This window comes from Erythrolamprus reginae, chromosome 8 (genome assembly GCF_031021105.1).
Source record: "Erythrolamprus reginae isolate rEryReg1 chromosome 8, rEryReg1.hap1, whole genome shotgun sequence".
Lineage (NCBI taxonomy): Eukaryota > Metazoa > Chordata > Lepidosauria > Squamata > Dipsadidae > Erythrolamprus > Erythrolamprus reginae.
The window spans coordinates 25998045-26018623 of NC_091957.1; the positions used below are offsets into that span (position 1 = coordinate 25998045).

The window sequence follows — 20579 nt, forward strand, 5'->3', positions numbered from 1 at the left end:
GTTCCTAGGGCACTGATGGTGAATCTTATTTTTTTCCTCAAGTGCCAAAAGTCCACACGCTATTGGGCGGGCGGGTGTGCCCACACCCATATAAAGTGCCCCCAATGTACCCCGCATCCTGTGCATGTGTCGCCTCCACACTGGCCTGGAGGAATGCACGATTCCCTGCGCCACCATTTCCCAAATTCTGGGGGTTTTTGCCCTCTTCAGGCACCAGAGACTTCGGGTGGGCAAAAATGGCCTCTCCCACTGCCCGGAGGTCTACCAGAAGCCAAAAATGCCCTCCCAGAGCCTCCGCACGAGCCAAAAATCAGCTGGCTGGCATGCACATGTGCTCTGGAGCTGAGCTAGGGCAAAGGCTCACGTGCCGGCAGATATGGCTTCATCATCACAGTCTTAGAGAAAGACAAGGGAGATCCCTGCCCAGCCAAGAGAGACGAAGGTGCCCAGTGTCTGGATCTACCACCTTCAATTCTCTAAAGTTACTAACGGTTCTATAGAATCGGTCCGAACTGGTAGGAACACACCTCTGCCTTCCTCCGTTGTAAAGACTTCTCAGCCAGATGCCTGCTTCCAGCTACCGCCGGCCCCAAAATCAAGGGAAACTAAAGTAGAGGCTAGTCAGTCACCAATAACCCGCTAAGCAGCAGCGGCAATGGCAGTAACCAAATCCCACCCCCCAAAATCCGGGATGCAATGAGAAACCCAGTTTGCCCGTAATATCAGCTGGCTGCGGAGACAGACACTGGAGCCCATACTGGGATTGTTTACAGCCCCCACCCCACCCCTTTGGATCCCCAGCCAGACCTGGCCGGAAATAAAACACCCCCCTCCCTCTCTTCTCCCCCCCAATGACCCATTGCACCTGTCACCAGAGCCAGGGCCTGGATTGACAACAGAGTCTATTTCAGACAAAGCCATCGGTCATGCAACAAGACCGAACAGAGCAGGAAAAAAATAGACCCCCGGATCACGATGAGAGGCTGAAAAGGGGTGGGGGTGGGGGTAAGTGGCTGGGGAGGGAGGGTTAAAAGGGAGAGCTGCCCACCTGCTCCGTGGAAAAGGAGAGCCGAGCTGCCAATCAAGCCCTCGGCCACTCACACCAACAAGGCTGGTTGCAGTTGTTGGCAAAGCCATCCAAAGGACAAGCCGCCAACGCTGACGCCTTGCCCGGCACTGGATTCCGGATGGGCAGACACTGCCCCCCAACAAAGGGGGGGGGAGAAACTGGTTCTCAAGGTGGAGTTTATCCAAGGCACCCCTTTTGTGTGTGTGTGTGTGTGTGTGTGTGTGTGTGTAACATATTTTTGCTGATAATGAAAATGAAGGGAGACTAGTGTAGATCTATTTCAAGCTATTTAACTCTCATCAGTTAGCCACACCCTTACTGGGTTTTGAACTTCCTGGGGAGTTTGCCTGTAAGGCAGTAGCTTTAACGACAGAAACACACACACACACACACACATACATACATACACAAAAAAAATTACATGACATACAAACATAAAATAGTGGGAATCCTTGGTCCATTTTGAATACAGCTCAAGATCAATTCACATTATTTTGCATATTTATAATATGAATATTTTCAAATATATTATAATTTATATTTTACACTTAATTCTTATATACGTATATGTTTTCGTAGATTTTCACAGGTATATGTATTTATTTATTATTTATTAATTAGATTTCTATGCCGCCCTTCTCCAATTGTTGTGAGTTTGTGTTTTTTCCCGTGTAGTATTTTGAGTGTACAAAGCCAATAATGTCAGCCTGATGATGGTGAATGTGATTTCGCTGAAATGTCGCAAGGACACTCAAAATACCACACGGGAAAAAACACAAACTGACAACAACCTACATAGATAAGATATAGATAGATATTCTGGTCAATCCTTTGTATATGTCATATCTCTTTTATGGATTCCTTCAATACATATTACCTTTTCCATTTCTATACACATTCAACTCCATATATGTCTAACAAATTCAAAGTTACCCTTTTTAAAAATTATATTCCAATGCAAGTTCAGAAAACGGTTTGAGTAACGCATTTACTTAGGGTTTATTAAAATGAATTTTATTGTCCTTTTGGATATCTGCTATTGCATTAAAATCTCCAATTTTATAACATTCTTTGTATTGTAATTTTATTACTATTTGTGTGCATTACATCTATATCTATAATTATGATGGGTGGGGTTTTTTTTTTGAGTTTTACAAAAATTCTGCTTCTATTTTTAGCACGTTAAACCTATTAATGTTTATGCACCCCGTTTCCCTGAGTTTGCCCAATAGGCTAAAACTATAACCCGAGGCGACGCCTTCCTCAGACGAGCGAACGGGGGACATTCACTAATCTGCACAGGGTTGCACCAATGCCAGCCGATCATGTTCAGCAGACCTGGAAGTTTGGGGGGTGCAAGTGTTGGTAAGACAGAATGGGTGCCCAAGGGGTTGCTCTGGGAGGATGCCATGAAATAGGGCAGTGATGGCGAACCTATGGCACACGGACCCATATCTGCTGGCACGTGAGCCATTGCCTAGTTCAGCTCCAAGGTGCATGTGTGTGCCGGCCAGCTGATTTTTGGCTCGCACAGAGGCTCTGGGAGGGCGTTTTTGATTTCCAAAGACCCTCCAGGGGATGGGGGAGGGCATTTTTACCCTCTCCTGGCTCCAGGGAAGCCTTTGGAGCCTGGGGAGGGAGAAGCACAAGCCTACGGGGCCCACCAGAAGTTGGGAAACAGGCCATTTCTGGCCTCCAGGGGACCAAGGAAGCTGTTTTCGCCCTGCCCAGGCATTGAGTTATGGGTATGGGCACTCATGCATGTACAATAGTGCGCACCCATGCTCTTTTGGCACCCAAAGAAAAAAATGGGATAGGGAGTTAGGGGATGCTTCTTTCCTGCCCTCCATCTCCTCTCCCCTACCCGCTCCTCCCTGCCCATCCTGCCTAGCGCCCGGGCAGCAGATTTCAGGATGCCAACCCTTTAACCCTGCAGCCATCACCCCAGGCGGCTTCCTGGCTGGAAATTCCTGTCCTGTGAGAGCCGCCCCTCTCCCCCCACGACGTGAAAAAGAGGAGTGACGGCCCCTTTTGGCACCGGCGACAAAAAATGGAGCAGTGAAAGGCAGCTGCTGCCTACGGGCGGGCAGAACCAGCAGCTAGCGGGGCAGGGAAACAGGTACGCCACTTTTCCACCAGGCGACGCCTCCCATGGCTGCAGGGGAACATCTGGGCGCGGGAAGCCGAGTGCATGCATGCACGCAGCTCTGCCTTCTGCGACAGCCTCCACCCCGCAGCCAGGCAAGCTGGGGGTGGTGCAGGCTACTCCAGCTAACCGCTAGCTGTACTTCAGCGGTTCAAATCTCACCACTGGCTCAAGGTCGACTGAGCCTTCCGTCCTTCTGAGGTGGGTAAAACAAGGACCCAGATTGTTGGGGGTGATATGCGGGCTCTGTAAACCGCTTAGAGAGGGCTGTAAAAGCACTAGGAAGCGGTATATAAGTCTAAATGCTATTGCTACTTCAGAGGAGAATCAGAACTGCAGAAAAAACAATTGCTGCCAACCTGCCTTCCATGGAGGACCTGGATACTGCAGGAGTCAAAAAGAGGGCGGTGAAAATATCCACAGACCCCTCACAACCTGGACATAAACTGTTTCAACTCCTACCCTCAAAACGTCGCTACAGAACACAGCATTGCACACCAAGACAACTAGACACAAGAACAGTTTTTTCCCGAACGCCATCACTCTGCTAAACAAATAATTCTCTCAACACTGTCAAACTATTTACTAAAGCTGCACTACTATTACTACTAGTTTTTCCTCATCGTCCCCATCACTCATTTCCTCCCACTTATGACTGCATTGTTGCTTGTATCCTTACAATTTATATTAATATTGATTGATTGCTTATTTGACCCCTATGAAAATCACTAAGTGTTGTACCTCATGATTCTTGACAAATGTATCTTTTTTCTTTTATGTACCCTGAGAGTGTATGCACCAAAGACAAATTCCTTGTGTGTCCAATCACACTTGGCCAAATAAATATTCTATTCTCTTCTATTCTATTCTGTTCTATTCTTCATCCCAATATTCTATTCTATTCTATTCTACTATGCGGAAGGTCCTCTGGGCTGCGTCAGAACCCCAAATCAGAGGGCAGGATTGGAACTGGGACCCTGTAGCTCGGGGAAACAGGGTGCCCTTGGATTAAAAGCCCTGTCAGTAAGGCAGTGGTTCTCAACCTGGGGGTCGGGACCCCTTTGGGGGGTCGAACAACCATTTCACAGGGGTCGCCTAAGACCACTGGAAAAGACAAATTTCCCATAGTATTAGGTACTAAAGCTTCTATTCTGACACCTTGGAACATATTGTTACCATCTGACCAATCAGACGTATGCAGTGGGGGTGTCCCTCTGACCTCCCTGCCAATCAGCTTCAAGCTGTTGGGAGAATTGGCGCTGTTGGGGGTCACCACAACATGAGGAACTGTATTAAGGGTCACAGCATTAGAAAGGCCGAGAACTACTGCAATTTCACTAAGACGAGGATGGCTAAGCAAATCAAGGAGCCTCTTTATGGAGAAGCCTGTATCCCCAAATTTGCAAGTCCAGATGTTTTCAAAATGACAAAACCCATCGTCCCCACTCAAAGCCCGACTCTCTATTCTTTCCGCAGCTCATTTTACGCCCCTTTTTCCATTTAGGATAATGAAGCTGCATTCCCCACCACCCCAAACAATGACCATCTCTTCCCGCAACATCGGCAGACTATTTAAAGGCTCGGCTGGCCTTGACCGGTTTCCTGAAATTGTCCTGAGAGGGGAGAAACCTTGTGCAAACACTGTCCAGCCGTCAGAAAGCTCCTAGTTCCTTCCTCTTCCCCAAGACTCTCCCCAGGTTTCCGTTCCTGCTCCCAAATGTGTCCCAAAGGAGAATGCTCAGCGCTTCGGCCGTGGGAAAGTTAAAAGGCTTTTTGGGTGTCCATTTCATGGATGATGCTTTGGGGAGTAAGCAGGGCCTTATTGGAGGTGGCTCCTGCAAGATGCCTTTAAAACAAGCAAGGCAGATCAGCCATGTCCCATTCAGGGATTCCGTTGGGACCAAGAAGACAGTTCTATAAATAAAGGGGCGGACGTACCTAATCCTCTTATTTTGTCCACAACAACCACCCTGTTGGGTGGGCTAGGCTGAGGGAGAGCAACTGGGCCAAAGTCACCCAGCCAACTCTCACACATAAAGCGAGACTAGAACTTTCAGTCTCCTGGTGATTGGCCCAAAACCACCCAGTCAGGTCTCATGCCTAAGGCGGGACCAGAACTTCCAGTCTCCTGGTTATTGGCCCAAAGTCACCCAGTCAGCTCACGCGCATAAGGTGGGACTACAACTTCCAGTCTCCTGGTGATTGGCCCAAAGTCACCCAGTCAGGTCTCATGGCTAAGACAGGACTAGAACTTCCAATTGCCTGGTGATTGGCCCAAAGTTACCCAACCAGCTCTTTTATTCAGGTGGGACTAAAACTCCCAGTCACCTGTTGATTGGCTCAAAGTCACCTAGCCAGTTCTCATGCCTAAGACAGGACTAGAACTTCCAGTCTCCTGGTGATTGGCCCAAAGTTACATGTTTAAGGTGGGACTAGAAATTCCAGTCGCTTGGTGATTGGACCAAAGTCACTCAACCGATTCTCATGTTTAAGGTGGGACTAAAACTTCCAGTCTCCTGGTGATTGGCCCAAAGTCACATGCCTAAGATGGGACTAGAACTTCCAGTCTCCTGGTGATTGTTGCTGTCGTGCTGTTGCCTGACTCCAACTCTTTTTCATGCCTGCAACTCCTGTCCCACTTTTTTTCCTGACCCAGTTACCACGTCCTGTGTCTCTCCCCCCATCCTCCTCCCTCCCAGCTGCTGAACCACTCGCAGGCTTCCTGCCCCTCCCTCAGAAAAAAAACCCTTGCCAGCGAAGGAGAGCTACGGAGCCTGGGCTTCCTTCTCGGAGACTTCCAAGGGACTCCACACAGGAAGGAGAGGAAAGGAGCGGCCAGCAGGGCACACCATCCATCTTCTGCCGGCTCCAGAGAGAGTAAACAGGGCCCTTTTAAATTGGGGAGGAAGACCCCCTCTGCAAAAACTCCCCAAATCAGGTGCCAAGAGAGGAGGAGGAGGAGGAGGAAGGGGTGGGGGAGTGGGATGAAGTCTGCTTTTTTCTCTCCACGATTCAGCTAACGATACCACCGAAAAAGCCTATATGCTTCAGCCAAGCTTTGGATCAAAGTTCAGCACCATGCAAGCTTCTACTCCTCAAGGTTCCACCCTGGATTCCAGCCACCATTCAGAAAAAGACACTGCTTTTTTCTCTCCACGATTCAACCATAAGATACCACCGGAAAAGCCTACACGCTTTAGCCGCACTTTGGGTCAAAGTTCAGCACCACGCAAGCTTCTAGTCCTCAAGGTTCCACCCTGCATTCCAGCCACCATTATATGCACGGCTTAGCAAAGATCTTCAACATGATGAGAATTATGATATGTCTGTCTGTCTATCTTATCTCTCTCTCTCTCTCCTCTTGCTAGTAAACGACTTCATTTTTCATTCATTGATAATAAGAAAGGGGGTACGGGGTGGGTGGAGGAAAAGGAAGGTTTTATTCAACAAAATTCAAATATCCAAGAGAAGAGAGCCATACATGAACAATTGTGTGTTTGAGACGCCACGGCTGCATGGCTTTGAAAGGGCCCCTTTCATCCGGGCCGCCTCTGCTTGGGCACCAAGGCCACTGGCTGCTCCCTCCCCACCCACCCAAAAAATGGGGAAAGTGGAAGAAAAAGAGAGGGGGGGAGAGAGAGGGGGGAGGGAAGGAAGGAAGAAAAGGAAAGAAGAAAGAAAGAAAGAAAGAAAGAAGGAAGGAAGGGAAGGGTGGAAGGAAGGAAAGAAAGAAAAAAAGAAAAAAGAAAGAGGAAAGAAATGAAGGAAAGAAATGAAGGAAAGAAATAAAAGAGAAGGATGGAGGGAGGGAGGGAAGGATGGAAAAGAAAGAAAGAAAGAAAAAGGATAGAGGGACGGAGGGATGGAAGGATGGAAAGAAGGAAGGAAAGAAAAAAAGAAAGAAAGAAGTAATGAAAAAAGAAAGAAAGAAGAAAGAGAGATGGAGGGATGGAGGAAGGAAGAAAAAAGGGAAAGAAAGAAAGAAAGACAGAAAGAAGGAAGGGATGGAGGGAGGGAAGGAAGGATGGAAAGAAGAAAGGAAAGAAAGAAGAAAGAAAGAAGGAAGGAAGGAAAAAAGAGAGAAAGAAAGAAAAGAGATGAAGGGAGAGAGGAAGAAAGAAAAAGAGAGAAAGAAAGAAGAAAGGAAGAAAGAAAGAAAGAAAGAAAGAAAGCAAGCATGAGCTGCCCTTTGCAAACCTTCCCTCTAATTATCTGCCTCCCAAAAGTCGGATCCCCGTCGGTCCCTCTGCGTCCAAAGAGTAGGTTTGGCCTTCAAAATAGAGCCCTTCGCTTTCCAGGGACTCCAAAGGGTTGCAAAGACAAACAAAAAAGGAGGTGGTTTTTTTTGTTTTTTTTTCCAATCCCCCCCACAACCCCCACTGAAACCTGCTTCCTCCTGATCCCCAGCCCCCTCCCCCAGGCCCTGAGGCTACATACAGGCCCAAAGAGCCGCCCCTCCCTCCATGCGGCCCCAGTTTCCCCAATACTGCCCAGTCACATTTTCCACAGGGGAGGCCTCTCTTATCGCTTCCCACAGGCTGTGATTGGGGGGGGGGGCGCTTCTTCTTCTTGGCAAGCCCCAATAATTCTTCCCCTCCCCACCCACCACTCACTTCCAAAGGGAGGAAACGGAGCCGGGTGGGGGCGTCAAAAAGAGGAGGTGGACCACTGTCCTGCCAATCACTTCCAGACCATTTTGAGTTTCTTAAAACATCACCGTTTTTTGTAATAACTTGTTGAAGGTAAAATGAAATACACTGCTCAAAAAAATGAAGGGAACACATCCTAGATTTGAATGAATGAAATATTCTCATTGAACATTTCATTTGCACAACTATTCCATTTGCACAACAGCATGTGAAATTGACTGTCAGTCAGTGTTGCTTCCTAAGTGGACAGTTTCATTTCACAGAGGTTTGATTTACTTGGAGTTATATTGTGTTGTTTAAGTGTTCCCTTTATTTATTTATTTTGAGCAGTGTAGATGGTTTGAATTGATTGAAATATTGTAATATTGATTGAAATAAGGTGGTAAAAAGCAGAAGAAATGTGTATATAAAATCAATAACCATAACAAATTTTTTATACCGACTGTAATAGCTGTGAGAAAGTTCTTTTCTTTTAGAGATAAATGCGTTTAATGGACTGAAAATATTTTAACTTAAATATCCTTTTTCTATTTTTATTTATTTGTTTTTCAGATGAGTTTGTGTCAATATTTGTTTGTATGTAATATTTATGTATACTTTTTGTGTATTGTTCTTTTTTTTTATGTACATACACTGCTCAAAAAAAAAGAGGGAACACTTAAACAACACAATAAAGTAAATCAAACTTCTGTGAAATCAAACTGCCCACTTAGGAAGCAACACTGATTGACAACCCACTTCCATGCTTTTGTGCACATTCAACTGTGTACAGAAGAAAGTATTCAATGAGAATATTTCATTCATTCAGATCCAGGATGTGTTATTTGGGTGTTCCCTTTATTTTTTTGAGCAGTATGTTTCAATTCATCACTACGGTACTTACTCCGTCTCTAAAAAAAGAAAAAAGAACAACCTAAGGAGAAAGAATTTAATATTTAAAAACCTGAAATGTAATTTCTTTTTTTAAAAATCACTGTTTTTCACACACGTGGATGGCAGGGATGGCACCCTGCTATCCAATGCCCTCTCTAGCTGTCAAGAGAAGGCCAGTGCCCGGGGGGGGCAAATGGGGGGATGAGGAGGGGAACAGACCCCCGGATGTGCTGGACCAGAATGAAGGGACCGGGAGTTGTGGCCACTCCCCCATTCTTTCTCCCCCCCCCAAGATGGGGCAGTCGAGGCCGTCGGACAAGGTGGGGGAGCCAAGCCCACAATCGAGGACTTCATCGAGAGGAGCCGCCGCCCTTCCAGCCAACCCATAAAGTCATATTTTATTTATACAGCCATCCCGCCCGTAAATATATTTCTTTTGGAAATGTACACAACTGGCCGTCAGGAGAAAGGTATCGCTTTCGAGGGTGCCCAAAATACACCCAGGGCAGCCGAGATGGCGGCAAGATCCCTTCCGTGGCCCGTGCCAACCACGCGGCCTTTTGCCCAGGAGGGGAGGGGGGGCAAGCGAGGCCCAGATGCCCACAAAGATGCCCTTTAAGGAATGCAGAAAGGCTGAGCCAGTTTTAGTTGTGGCGCACTGGTCGGGTTGTGGCTGGCAAGGCTCTGCCATGGGCCTAGCCAAACCCTCTGCAGCCACCTCTGGGGATTTGGCCAATCGCTTTCTGAGGGAGGCACCGAGATGGCAAAATAACAACAACAACAACAGAGTTGGAAGGGACCTTGGAGGTCTTCTAGTCCAACTCCCTGCTTAGGTAGATGACCTTACTCTACTCCAGACAGATGCTTATCCAACATCTTCTTAAAAACCCAGTGTTGGGACATTCACAACTTCTGGAGGCAAGCTGTTCCACTGGTTAATTGTTCTAACTGTGAGGAAATTTTCGCCTTCTGAAAGAGTTTAAAAACTCTTTGCCGCCAAGCCTGGGGTCCCCTGACCAATGAATGTTTTAATTTGACTGTTGAATGAATGGTATTGATAGGGTTTTTTTTTAAATTAGAATTTTAAAGATTGTTTTTAATGTATTATTAATTGGATTGTTGTTACTGTTTCCTGTTTTTTTTCTGTACATACTGCGAGCCATCCCGAGTCCTCGGAGAGGGGCGGCATACAAATCCAATTAAATCTTAAATCTTAGTTCTAAGTTGCTTCTCTCCTTATTTAGTTTCCACCAGCGGTGGGCTTCTAGCCGCCATGGCTTGTGAGTGCTTGCAGGGCCAGCGTGATTTTGCTTCTGCACCTGTGGAGGTAGCAAAATCACGCATGGAACCGCAGGTGCACCTGTGTTTCGGCAAGTTTTTTTGCTTCCACGCATGCCGAAACATGGGAGCACCTGCGGCTCCGTGCATGACTTTGCTACCTCCACAGGTGCAGAAGCAAAATCGCGCTGGCCCCACAAGCACTCACGAGCCACAGCGGCGAGCCCAATTTAGCATTCCGGCTAGAAGCCCACCCCTGGTTTCCACTCGTTGCTTCTTGTCCTGCCCTCAGGTGCTTTGGGGAATAGGTTGACTCCTTCTTCTTTGTGGCAACCGCTGAGATACTGGAAGGCTGCTATCCTGTCTCCCCTGGTCCTTCTTTCCATTAAACCAGCCAGGCCCATTTCCTGCAACCGTTCTTCCTATGTTTTAGCCTCCAGTCCCCTAATTGTCTTTGTCGCTCTTCTCTGCACTCTGCACCCAGTGGCTCTATGTAGTGCCCAGCCCTGGTGACCAAGGGGCAAAGCCCAGGATATCTTTAGAAAACAGGGTCCACTTACAGGCCCAACAGTGCCTGGTGTGGCCGTGAATTGATAAGGAAGGTAAGTAGAACCCACTCCTGAAGGGGCCCCATCCTGCTTAGGACAGAAGGACCTTTTCCAACACCGGGGCCCCGTTTCTCTCCATCTTGCTGAGTATCTTTGGGGTGGAACCGGGGTGGGAAGGGGGGTGGAGGGGGTGGAGGAGGCTGGCCCTTATTTTTAACTTCTTTACGTCATAAGGGGAAATGCGGCATTTTTCCTGCAGGACCTGCCATTGTCTCAGCTCCATCTGGAAATTCGCTCTGCCCTACATGACACCGACTTCTGCAGCCAGAGGCTGGGGTGAAATCAGGGATCAGATGGGAGGGAATGGAATGGAGCAGAACAAAAGGAATAGAATAGAATAGAATAGAATGGAATGGAACAGAATGGAGGAAGGAAGGGAAGGGAATGGAATAAGGAATGCAATGGAACAGAATGAAGCAAAACAGAACAGAACAGAATAAATAAGAAATAGAATATAAGGAAAGGAAAGGAATGGAAGAGAATAGAATAAGAAATAGAATAGAATAGAACATTTTTCATTAGAGTAGAATAGTTGGAAGGGACTTTGAAGGTCTTCTTGTCCAACCCTCTGCTTAGGCAGGAAACCCTATACAGGCAAATGGTTATCCAACATCTGCTTAAAATCTTCCAGTGTTGGAGCATTCGCAACTTCTGGGGGCCAGTCGCTCCACTAATTAATTCATTCAGTGGTTCTCAACCTTTCTAATGCTGTGACCCCTTAATACAGTTCATGTTGTGGTGACCCCCCAACCATAAGTCAAGCACCAATTCTCCCAACAGAGCTTGAAGCTGATTGACAGGAAGGTCAGAGGGACACCCCCACTGTAAACGCCTGATTGGTCAGATTGTAAAAATATGTTCCAAGGCGCCAGAGTAGAAGCTTTATTTAGTTCCTAACACCATGGGAAATTTTGTCTTTTCCCTTGGTCTTAAGTGAAACGGTCATTCGACCCCCAAAGGGGTCCCAACCCCCAAGGTGAGAACCATTGAATTAATGGCTGTAACTGTTAGGAATTTTCTCCTTAGTTTTAGGTTGCTTCTCTCCTTGTTTAGTTTCCACCCATTGCTTCTTAGAAACATATAAACATAGAAGATTGACGGCCGAAAAAGATCTCATGGTCCATCTAGTCTGCCCTTATACTATTTCCTGTATTTTATCTTAGGATGGATATATGTTTATCCCAGGCACGTTTAAATTCAGTTACTATGGTTTTACCAACCACATCTGCTGGAAGTTTATTCCAAGCATCGACTACTCTTTCGGTAAAATATTTTCTCACACTGCTTCTGATCTTTCCCCCAACTAACTGTGTCCCCTTGTTTGTTTGTGCCCCCTTGTTCTTGTGTTCACTTTCCTATTAAAAACATTTCCCTCCTGAACCTTATTTAACCCTTTCACATATTTAAATGTTTCGATCATATCCCCTCCTTTTCCTTCTGTCCTCCAGACTCTACAGATGGAGTTCATGAAGTCTTTCCTGATCAGTTTGATGCTTAAGACCTTCCAACATTCTTGTAGCTCGTCTTTGGACCCATTCAATTTTATCAATAACTTTTTCTTGCCCTACCCTCAAGTGCTTTGGAGAATAGCTTGACTCCCTCTTCTTTGGGGCAACCTCTGAGATATTGGAACTACCATGTCTCCCCTAGTCCTTCAATTAAACTAGACGTACCTAGTTCCTGCTAGAGAGGGAGAAGTCATCTCAACCAACGGGGCGAGAAGGAACATAATCGCTGCCAATATGGGGCAGGGCTCTGGGTGCGTATGTGGGGGTCCTTCTTGCCTAGAGGCCCAGCCACAGTTTTGTTTGAGCCTCCTGGAGGCTTTTCCAAGGCTGGGCACACCTGGCGTTTTAGGGCAACTTGGTGAGGGCTGAACACGTGGGATGGAGGCCGTTTCTCCACCAAGTCTGGATTTTGGGATGCTAAAACTTCTACTGCCACATTGTGGGCGTGGCTTATTGCATGGGTGTGGCTTGATGGTCATGTGACTGGGTAGGCGTGTTTGCCAGCCACGTGACCAGGTGGGAGCGGCTAGACAATCATGTGACCGGAGGGTGGCAGCTTAAAAGTCATGTGACTGGGTGGAGTGGCTTACTGACCAAGATAAGTTTTCAAATAGGCGCTTGGAGTCTTTTTCCATTGATTAAGTCACATAATTTTGAATAGGACAAATGATAGACAGCGTCGTTTGTCGAGGAGCACAGTAACATTTTAAGGTTTTGTACTGAACCCACCAGGTTCAGTAGGATAACAGGTTAGGCAAGTAGCTCAATTTTCTTTCATTGCTATAAAAGTTCAGTTCTAGAACATGATTAAAGCATTTATGGCTATGCTCCTTTCTTGCATACCCAAATAAAATGAAAATATAGAAACACTGCACCATAAATCAAAGGAAAACAAAACCCCTAAAAACGGATCCTTATCTTCCTCACAAATACACAAAATGAATACAACACAATACACAGAACTAAAGAAAACAAACCCACAACTCCACACACTAGATATAAATGCCTAATATTACGTCGCTTGATAGTGATAGTCAACAATATGGTTGCCAATTTATGTCTTCTATATAACAAATAAATATATGTGCGTAGTGAAAGAAAATATTAATTGATGATAAGCAAATAACTATCTTTGTGGATATAAAGAACACTACTAAAACTGAATACGTTCTATATGTTGTTTAAGTTTGTATGTTTATTTGTCTGTTTATCTTGGTTTTTTTCCTTTGTTCTGTTTGTTTAATTTTTTTCTTTCCTTTCTATTTTTATACTGAGAAACGTAATAAAGATTATTTTAAAAATAAATAAATAAAGCATTTATGTATAAGAAACATACAATTTAATTATTTTCTATTTTAAAATAGGAAGGTCTTCAGCATAAAACGTATCAGGAAAGACTTCATGAACTCAATCTGTATAGTCTGGAGGACAGAAGGGAAAGGGGGGACATGATTGAAACATTTAAATATGTGAAAGGGTTAAATAAGGTTCAGGAGGGAAGTGTTTTTAATAGGAAAGTGAACAGAAGAACAAGGGGGCACAATCTGAGATTAGTTGGGGGAAAGATTAGAAGTAACGTGAGAAAAGATTATTTTACCGAAAGAGTAGTAGATGCTTGGAACAAACTTCCAGAAGACGTGGTTGGTAAATCCACAGTAATTGAATTTAAACATGCCTGGGATAAACATAGATCCATCCTAAAATAGTATAAGGGAGACTAGATGGACCAGGAGGTCTTTTCCTGCCGTCAATCTTCTATGTTTCTAAAAGTAATCAAGGGTCATACTAAGGTCCTGGAGAAGGAAGGACTTATCTTTATCTCCTTTATACAATAGACTCCTTTAAACAAAAGGAGATAAAGATATGTGTAATAATTAAGAATATTACTTGATTTTTTTTTCTTTTTGTTCTTATAACTTTTTTTTTCTCTTTCCGTTCTTGGTTAATTTAATTATCTTTAATAATGAGTAATTTAGACCATTAAGTCATTTAAAATTGGCTATAGAGAATGTATATAGTTCAAATTACCATGCAGATCTGTTGCTCGTTCGCCCGCTTCCCATGTTTTTAATTCTATGTATTTGTATTGGTTTTTTGTATTGTTAGTGTATTTATATATGTAAATTAATATATATATATATATATATATATATTTAAAGAGAAGGAAGGACAATAAAAACTATTAAGTATTCAATAAACAGGGCATAAACCTAATACCCCCACTGCGTCTCCCACCCCGTGGGGGCTACAGCCTATTGCTGGCCTGGATGGGCCCCTTCCCTGAGCAGGGAGCCCAGTCCCGAGAGCCGAGAGAGGGGGCAGCCTCCGTGGGGCAGGGAGACTATTAATACAAGCCCAGCTATTTCCTGCCTACTTGTGCCATACAGGACGTGAGACCTGGAAGGTGTTTCCTGCCTGGCAGTATGGACTCCAGGGCCCCTTCGGTCTGGCAGGGAAGCCGGGTTCAAGCGAGGCAAGGGCCCCTTTGGCCCAAGGGAAGGGAGGGCCCCCATGATGCCGAAGGGAAACGGCTTTGCTACCACCACGAGGTGGATGCCAACAGCCCAGCCGCGTCCATCTCCCTCTGCCGTCTCTTTCCCCGGGCAAACGGCCAGCGCTACAAGTTCCAACCCAGAAGGAAGCAAGGCAGAATTTGGCAGCTCCGCGCAACATCTGGGCAAGATGCCCGCCGACCCCAGTCGTAACCTGTCAGCCCAGATGAGGGAGGAGGGGATGATGGGTGGGGGAACACACCAGAGGGGGGGGGGGGAGACAGAACCACAGTCAGTTGCAGGAGATTATGGAGTGGAGGGGGAAGGCAAAGCTTTTTTTTGTGGCTAGCAAATGGACTCGCTAGCCATTTACGGAGAGCGAGACTAGATCCCAGGAACGTGCCGTGGGGCAAAAAAGGGGCTACGGGGTCAGGAGAGGTTGACTGCCAGGCTGAAGCCCCCCCACCAGGGGAAAAAAAGAGCTCTCGGCGCCTCTAGCTCCCAGGTATTTCCCTGTGTCCTCTCCTTTGAGTCGGATGGCAGGAGTGCCCAGGGCGGATAAAACAGAGGGGAAGTTTTAATGCTTGTGCCAAGAAGAGGGCGAAGGAAGTGCCAGGCTCTGGGCAGTGGAAATGCAGAACCCCCCCCTCTCCTGCACCAATTTCTGATCAGGTTGGGTTGTGTACAAACACATCCAAAACACATGGTGTGGGGAGGAAAGAGAGAGAGAGAGAGGGGTGGAGGGGAGGAGATGAGAGGAGGGGAAGGAAGAGGAGGGGAGGGGAAAGGAGCAGAGGGAAATGGAGAGGAGAGGAAAGGGGAGAGGAGGAGAGGGGAGGGGAGAGGAGGAAGAGTAGAGAAGGAAGAGGAAAGGTGAGGAGAGGAGGGAAGAGGAGGGGAGGGGAGAGGAGGAGAGGGGAGGGAAGAGGAGAGGAGAAGGAAGAGGAAAGGTGAGGAGGGGAGAGGAGAAGGAAGAGGAAAGAGGAGGGGAGGGGAGGGGAAAGGAGCAGGGGAGGAGGGGAGAGGAAAGGGGAGAGGAGGAGAGGGGAGGGGAGGAAGAGTAGAGAAGGAAGAGGAAAGGTGAGGAGAGGAGGGAAGAGGAGGAGAGGGGAGGGGAGGGAAGAGGAGAGGAGAAGGAAGAGGAAAGGTGAGGAGGGGAGAGGGGAGGGGAGAGGAGAGGAGAAGGAAGAGGAAAGAGGAGGGGAGGGGAAGGGAAGGGAGGAGAAGGGAGAGGACAGGAGAGAAGTTAATTGTAGGGCAAAGAGAAGACCCCAGAGTTTTAAAAACCTCAGTGCGTGGGGGGGGGGCAGTTCAAACATTCCCAGCCCATGGGGAGAGGCATGGGGGGGGGGCCACGGGTGGTCTGAAATCCGAGTCCCAGAAGCCGGGAGAGACGTGCTCCTTAAGTCACTTAACTCCGTTTAATTGCTAACACGTGAGTTTTCCAAGGATTTGGGCAGGCGGGGCAAGCTGCCCAAAGGGAGCCGATGCCCACTTCCAGGAAGCTCCGGAGGCCGAAAGCAGGCCTCCAAATGGGCTCTGAATAGAGTTTAAGCTCCTCTGGCTATTCTCTGCCCGGACCGAAAGTGGCAGACATTCCTCTCGACCGTCTCGCTGCCTAAATTATCCTCCTGAGCTCCACTCAAAAATAGCAGCCACCGCGGCACAGGGAGAGATTTTTGTTTTTGGGGGGGAGAGTCATCTTCCAAGACTTCAAGCAGCCGGTCAAAAGTTGCTTTGGTGCCCCACTGGACGTGGGGCCTCCTCCGGTCTCAATTCCAACGTGCCCTGGACTGGCTGGTGACTAGCGGGCAGTGGTCCAACAGGGGAGGATTCCCTGTTCCAGGCTGGGCCAAGCAGCCTCGTTTTTTGCCCTCCACCGTGCCTGCAGGGTAGCTGCCTCCAAGCCGGGCTTCCCTCCTCCTCCCCCCCTTTAGACCCACCGCATCACTGGCACGGCATGGTCCCACCCCCTCCGACCTGCTTATCAAGCATTCCTCACATGCTCTTTGCCCTCTTCACGGCCGGGGGGGGGGGGGGAAGAGCCCAAAGGCCTCCCCAGGTTAACCCCTTGCACCCAAGGAACACACCCAGGAAGAGGAAGGGAAGGCACTTAGACTTATATGCCGCTTTTACAGCCCTCTCTAAGCGGTTACAGAATCAGCATATTCCCCCCCCCCCGACAATCTACGCCCCCATGGATTACACTGGGGCCATCCGGAGAGGGTCTAACCTCAGACCCTTCCTTCCTTCCTTCCTCCCTCCCTTCCTTCCCTCCCTTCCTTCCTTTCCTCCCTTCCTTCCTCCCTTCCTTCCTTCGTTCCTTCGTTCCTTCCTTCGTTCCTTCCTTCCTCCCTCCCTTCCTTCCTTCCTTCCTTCCTCCCTCCCTTTCCTTCCTCCCTTCCTTCCGGTATGCCTGCCTTGTCTCCCTCTCTCTCTCTCTCCCTCCCTCCGTCCATCCATCCATTTAGATTTATAGCCCCCCTTCTCTTTGCAGACACAGGGCGTCTTTTGGGTGGGACCCCCTGCCCGGGAATTATCTGTGGAGGGAAACGGGGTGCAGGTTATATGGTGGCAGTGGGGAGGCCAAGTTCTGTATCCCACATGGGGTGCCTGACAGTTATAGCAGCAGCCTACAGATAGAGCTCTTGCCTCATAGTCAGGAGATTGTGAGTTCGATTCTAGGTAGAGGCAGATGTAGGGTCTCCCGTTTTGGGGGGGGGGTTTGGCCTGGATGACCTCAAGGTCCATTCCAACTCTGACTCGAAAAAACACCCCTTGGGTTTTTCTTTCTCCCAACCCACAGAAGGCAAGAGGTTTCCAATCCTTCTCTTTCTCATCCTCAATGAATGAATGAAGGTTCCAAAACGTTAATAAGGACCAGCACAGAGAACTCATTCCCACGGATGGACGGGACAGAGGGAGGGCAAGAGGCGGCCAAGTTCGCTGACCCGGCGCCACTCTGCCCGTCCAGAGACCGTGGGGCTAAAAATGCTTCTCTGCCACCAAACCAAGACCCCGAAAAATGCCCCCCAGAAGGAATGTTAAGACTGGCCAAGGAGCCCTCTCCCCCTCTGCCACCCAAAACACGACCGGTCAAAACACAGCCGTTTACCGCAGTACTTACAACGCCAAGAGAACCAAATGTCCGACCAGAATAGAAAAAGTTATTCTAGTATCTGTGTGATTTGAGAAGCCAGCTTTAAAGAAGGCAACATACAATCTGGGATACAGTGTAAACCAAGGGTCCCCAAACTTGGCAACTTTGAGACGGGTGGACTTCGACTCCCAGAATCCTTAAATTAATTTGATTTATTCAATCCCGTAGGACTCAGGGCGGCTTACAGCAATAAAAAACCAATACAACAGTACAATAATAGTACAATAATTTAATCCTTAAATTATTATTTTTTTTAAACCACGTCTTAAAAGGTGCCAGGTTGGAAGACCCAGATGGAGACATGTGGAAAAGGCATTTACCCATCCAACACTTGAATGGCTTTTCCAGATGAGCCCATCTTTGGATCACACAAACACACACACACACACACACACACACACACACACACACTCAAAAGCTAAACAGGGCAGAGATGAAACACGTCTACAACAGAGCGGATTGGACTCAGCTCCTGCTCCGTTCTTCTCCGATCCAATGAACTCAATCTGTATAGTCTGGAGGACAGAAGGGAAAGGGGGGGACACGATCGAAACATTGAAGTATGTTCAAGGGTTAAATAAGGTTCAGGAGGGAAGTGTTTTTAATAGGAAAGTGAACAGAAGAACAAGGGGGCACAATCTGAGGTGAGTTGGGGGAAAGATCAGAAGCAACGTGACAAAATATTATTTGACTGAAAGAGGAGTAGATGCTTGGAACAAACTTCCAGCAGATGTGGTTGGTCAATCCACAGGACCTGAACTTAAACATGCCTGGGATAAACATAGATCCAACCTAAGATAAAATACAGGAAATAGTATAAGGGCAGAGTAGATGGACCAGCAGAAGAAAGCCTCTGGACATTTACATGCACTCTGAGGCAGGTGCTGGCCGATGCCATCTTTCACTGCCTTTCCAACTGCTTTGAATGCCCAGAATAGAAGGCTGCATGGACCAGCTGGAGAACAAGGCCAAGGCACAGAGAACCCGACACCATGTCATCTGCTTGTCAAACAGGGGCCTTGCCCTAAGGTACCCAGAGGTCATCTAATCCACCCAGATTGGAGCATGTGACTCCAGGCCCCTCAGCCCCATCCTCCAGTTGGGTTGGATGGACCGACAGCTAAGCGGGCCACCCGCCCACCCACCAGGAATGTGCCTGTCCAGGGCGGCCACCCCTGCCAGAAGTCACACAACAAGGGCACCCATTGTTCACCAGCCGTCTGGGGCGGGCAGGAAGGAGGTTTTGCCCCCCTGGCAAGCAGAGACTGGCAGGGCGGGAAGGAGCCCAAGGGCGTCTGGCCCAGCAAGTGGCCCAGCCAGGGACAGAGGAAAGCGCTAACCCTGGTGCAGAGGACAGAAACCGCGCCCCGTGGGGGGGAGTGCAGCTTCCAGGGTCTGCCCAGGAATCCACGGACAGCAAGAGAGGAGCCTGAGCGGGTCAGTTTTCTCAGAGGAGGCAGAGGAGCGTTGTCAGAGAGATCGGAAGGAGCAGCCAGCAGGGGTGGGCTAGATGACCTCTGGGGCCCCTTCCCAACATTATTCTCTGCCGCCAGGGTCAGTTTCAAGGGGGAAAAGCCAGTCTGGAGAGTCAGTTTCCTCAGAGGAGACAGAACAACCTCGTCGAGGAGACTGGAAGGAGCATGGGAAAGAGCATTCTGCGGCCAGCAGGGGTGGGCTAGATGACCTCTAGGCCCTCTTCCGACATTGTAGGGTCACTTTCAAGGGAGGAAAGACAGGCTGGAGGCTCCATTTTCTCAGAGGAGACAGAGCAGCCTTGTCAGAGAGATTGGAAGGAGCGGCCAGCAGGGGTGGGCTAGATGACCTCTGGGTCCCCTTCCCAACATTATTCTCTGATCTAGGGTCAGTTTCAAGGGAGGAAACCCGGGCTGGAGGCTCTATTTCATCAGAGGAGACACCAGCAGCCTCGTTGGAGAGGTTGGAAGGAGCATCGGATGAAGCATCCTGTGGTCAGGAGGGGTGGGCAAGATGACCTCTAAGTTCCCTTCCAATATTTCTCTCTGCCTTAGGATCAATTTCAATGGAGGAAAGCTGGCCTGGAGGGTCAGTTTCCTACGAGGAGACAGAGCAGCCTCGTCGGAGAGGTCAGAAGGAGAAGGAGCACCCTGTGGTCAGCAGGGGTGGGCTAGATGACCTCTAGGGTCCCCCTTCCCACACTACTAGGGTCGCTTTGCAGCGGCTCTTCCCCTCCTCGCCTCTGCAAGGGCGGCGGATGCCCGGAGCGTTCCCCGAGACGTGGCGAAAGGGAGGCCGAGCGCGGCTGAATCAAAAGTCCGGGCGGGCAGCCCAACGGAGCGCCCGCGTTTCAAATCCGCAAGCCCCGTCCGCGTTGCACCCCGAGACCCCCCCCCCCTCCAGCCCTGCCCGCCCCGCTTACGCTCAGCAATGCCAGGCAGGCCAGCAGCACCCGTCCACGCAGCGGTACCAGCAGCATCCCGGCTCCCTCCGCAAACAGCCGCCTCTCGGCCTCTCCCGCACCGGCCGCCGCTGCCGCTTCTTTGCCGCTTGCCCTGGGACGGCCGCTCGCTCGCTCGCAGGACTCCGCGCGGGGAAAGGGCGAGCCCGCGCCAGCCCCAGCCAAACTTTTTTTTTCTCCCCCGGACGCTCCGCCCCGCCCCGACGGCGCCCCGCCAAAACCCGGCCTGGAGTGCTCAGGACTGGACGGCAGGAAGGGAGAGGGAGGGAAGCGGGGCGGGATTGATAACCCCCCCTCCCATACACACCCACACACAGCGCTTCCCTCCAGGCCGGCTTTCCTCCCTTGAAACTCACCCTACG

General features: G+C 48.7%; 1 protein-coding gene across 2 annotated transcripts in view; it reads right to left on the reverse strand.

Moving 5' to 3' along the window:
• The window catches only part of HSPG2 (heparan sulfate proteoglycan 2), a 151106-nt gene extending 130769 nt beyond the window's left edge, over positions 1 to 20337 (reverse strand). For both annotated transcript variants that reach the window (XM_070759428.1, XM_070759427.1), the window contains exon 1: positions 20179 to 20337. In XM_070759428.1, the coding sequence (XP_070615529.1) occupies positions 20179 to 20235 (57 nt within the window). In that variant the 5' untranslated portion in view covers positions 20236 to 20337. The remainder of the gene's footprint in view (positions 1 to 20178) is intronic.
• Positions 20338 to 20579: the final 242 nt, after the last annotated feature.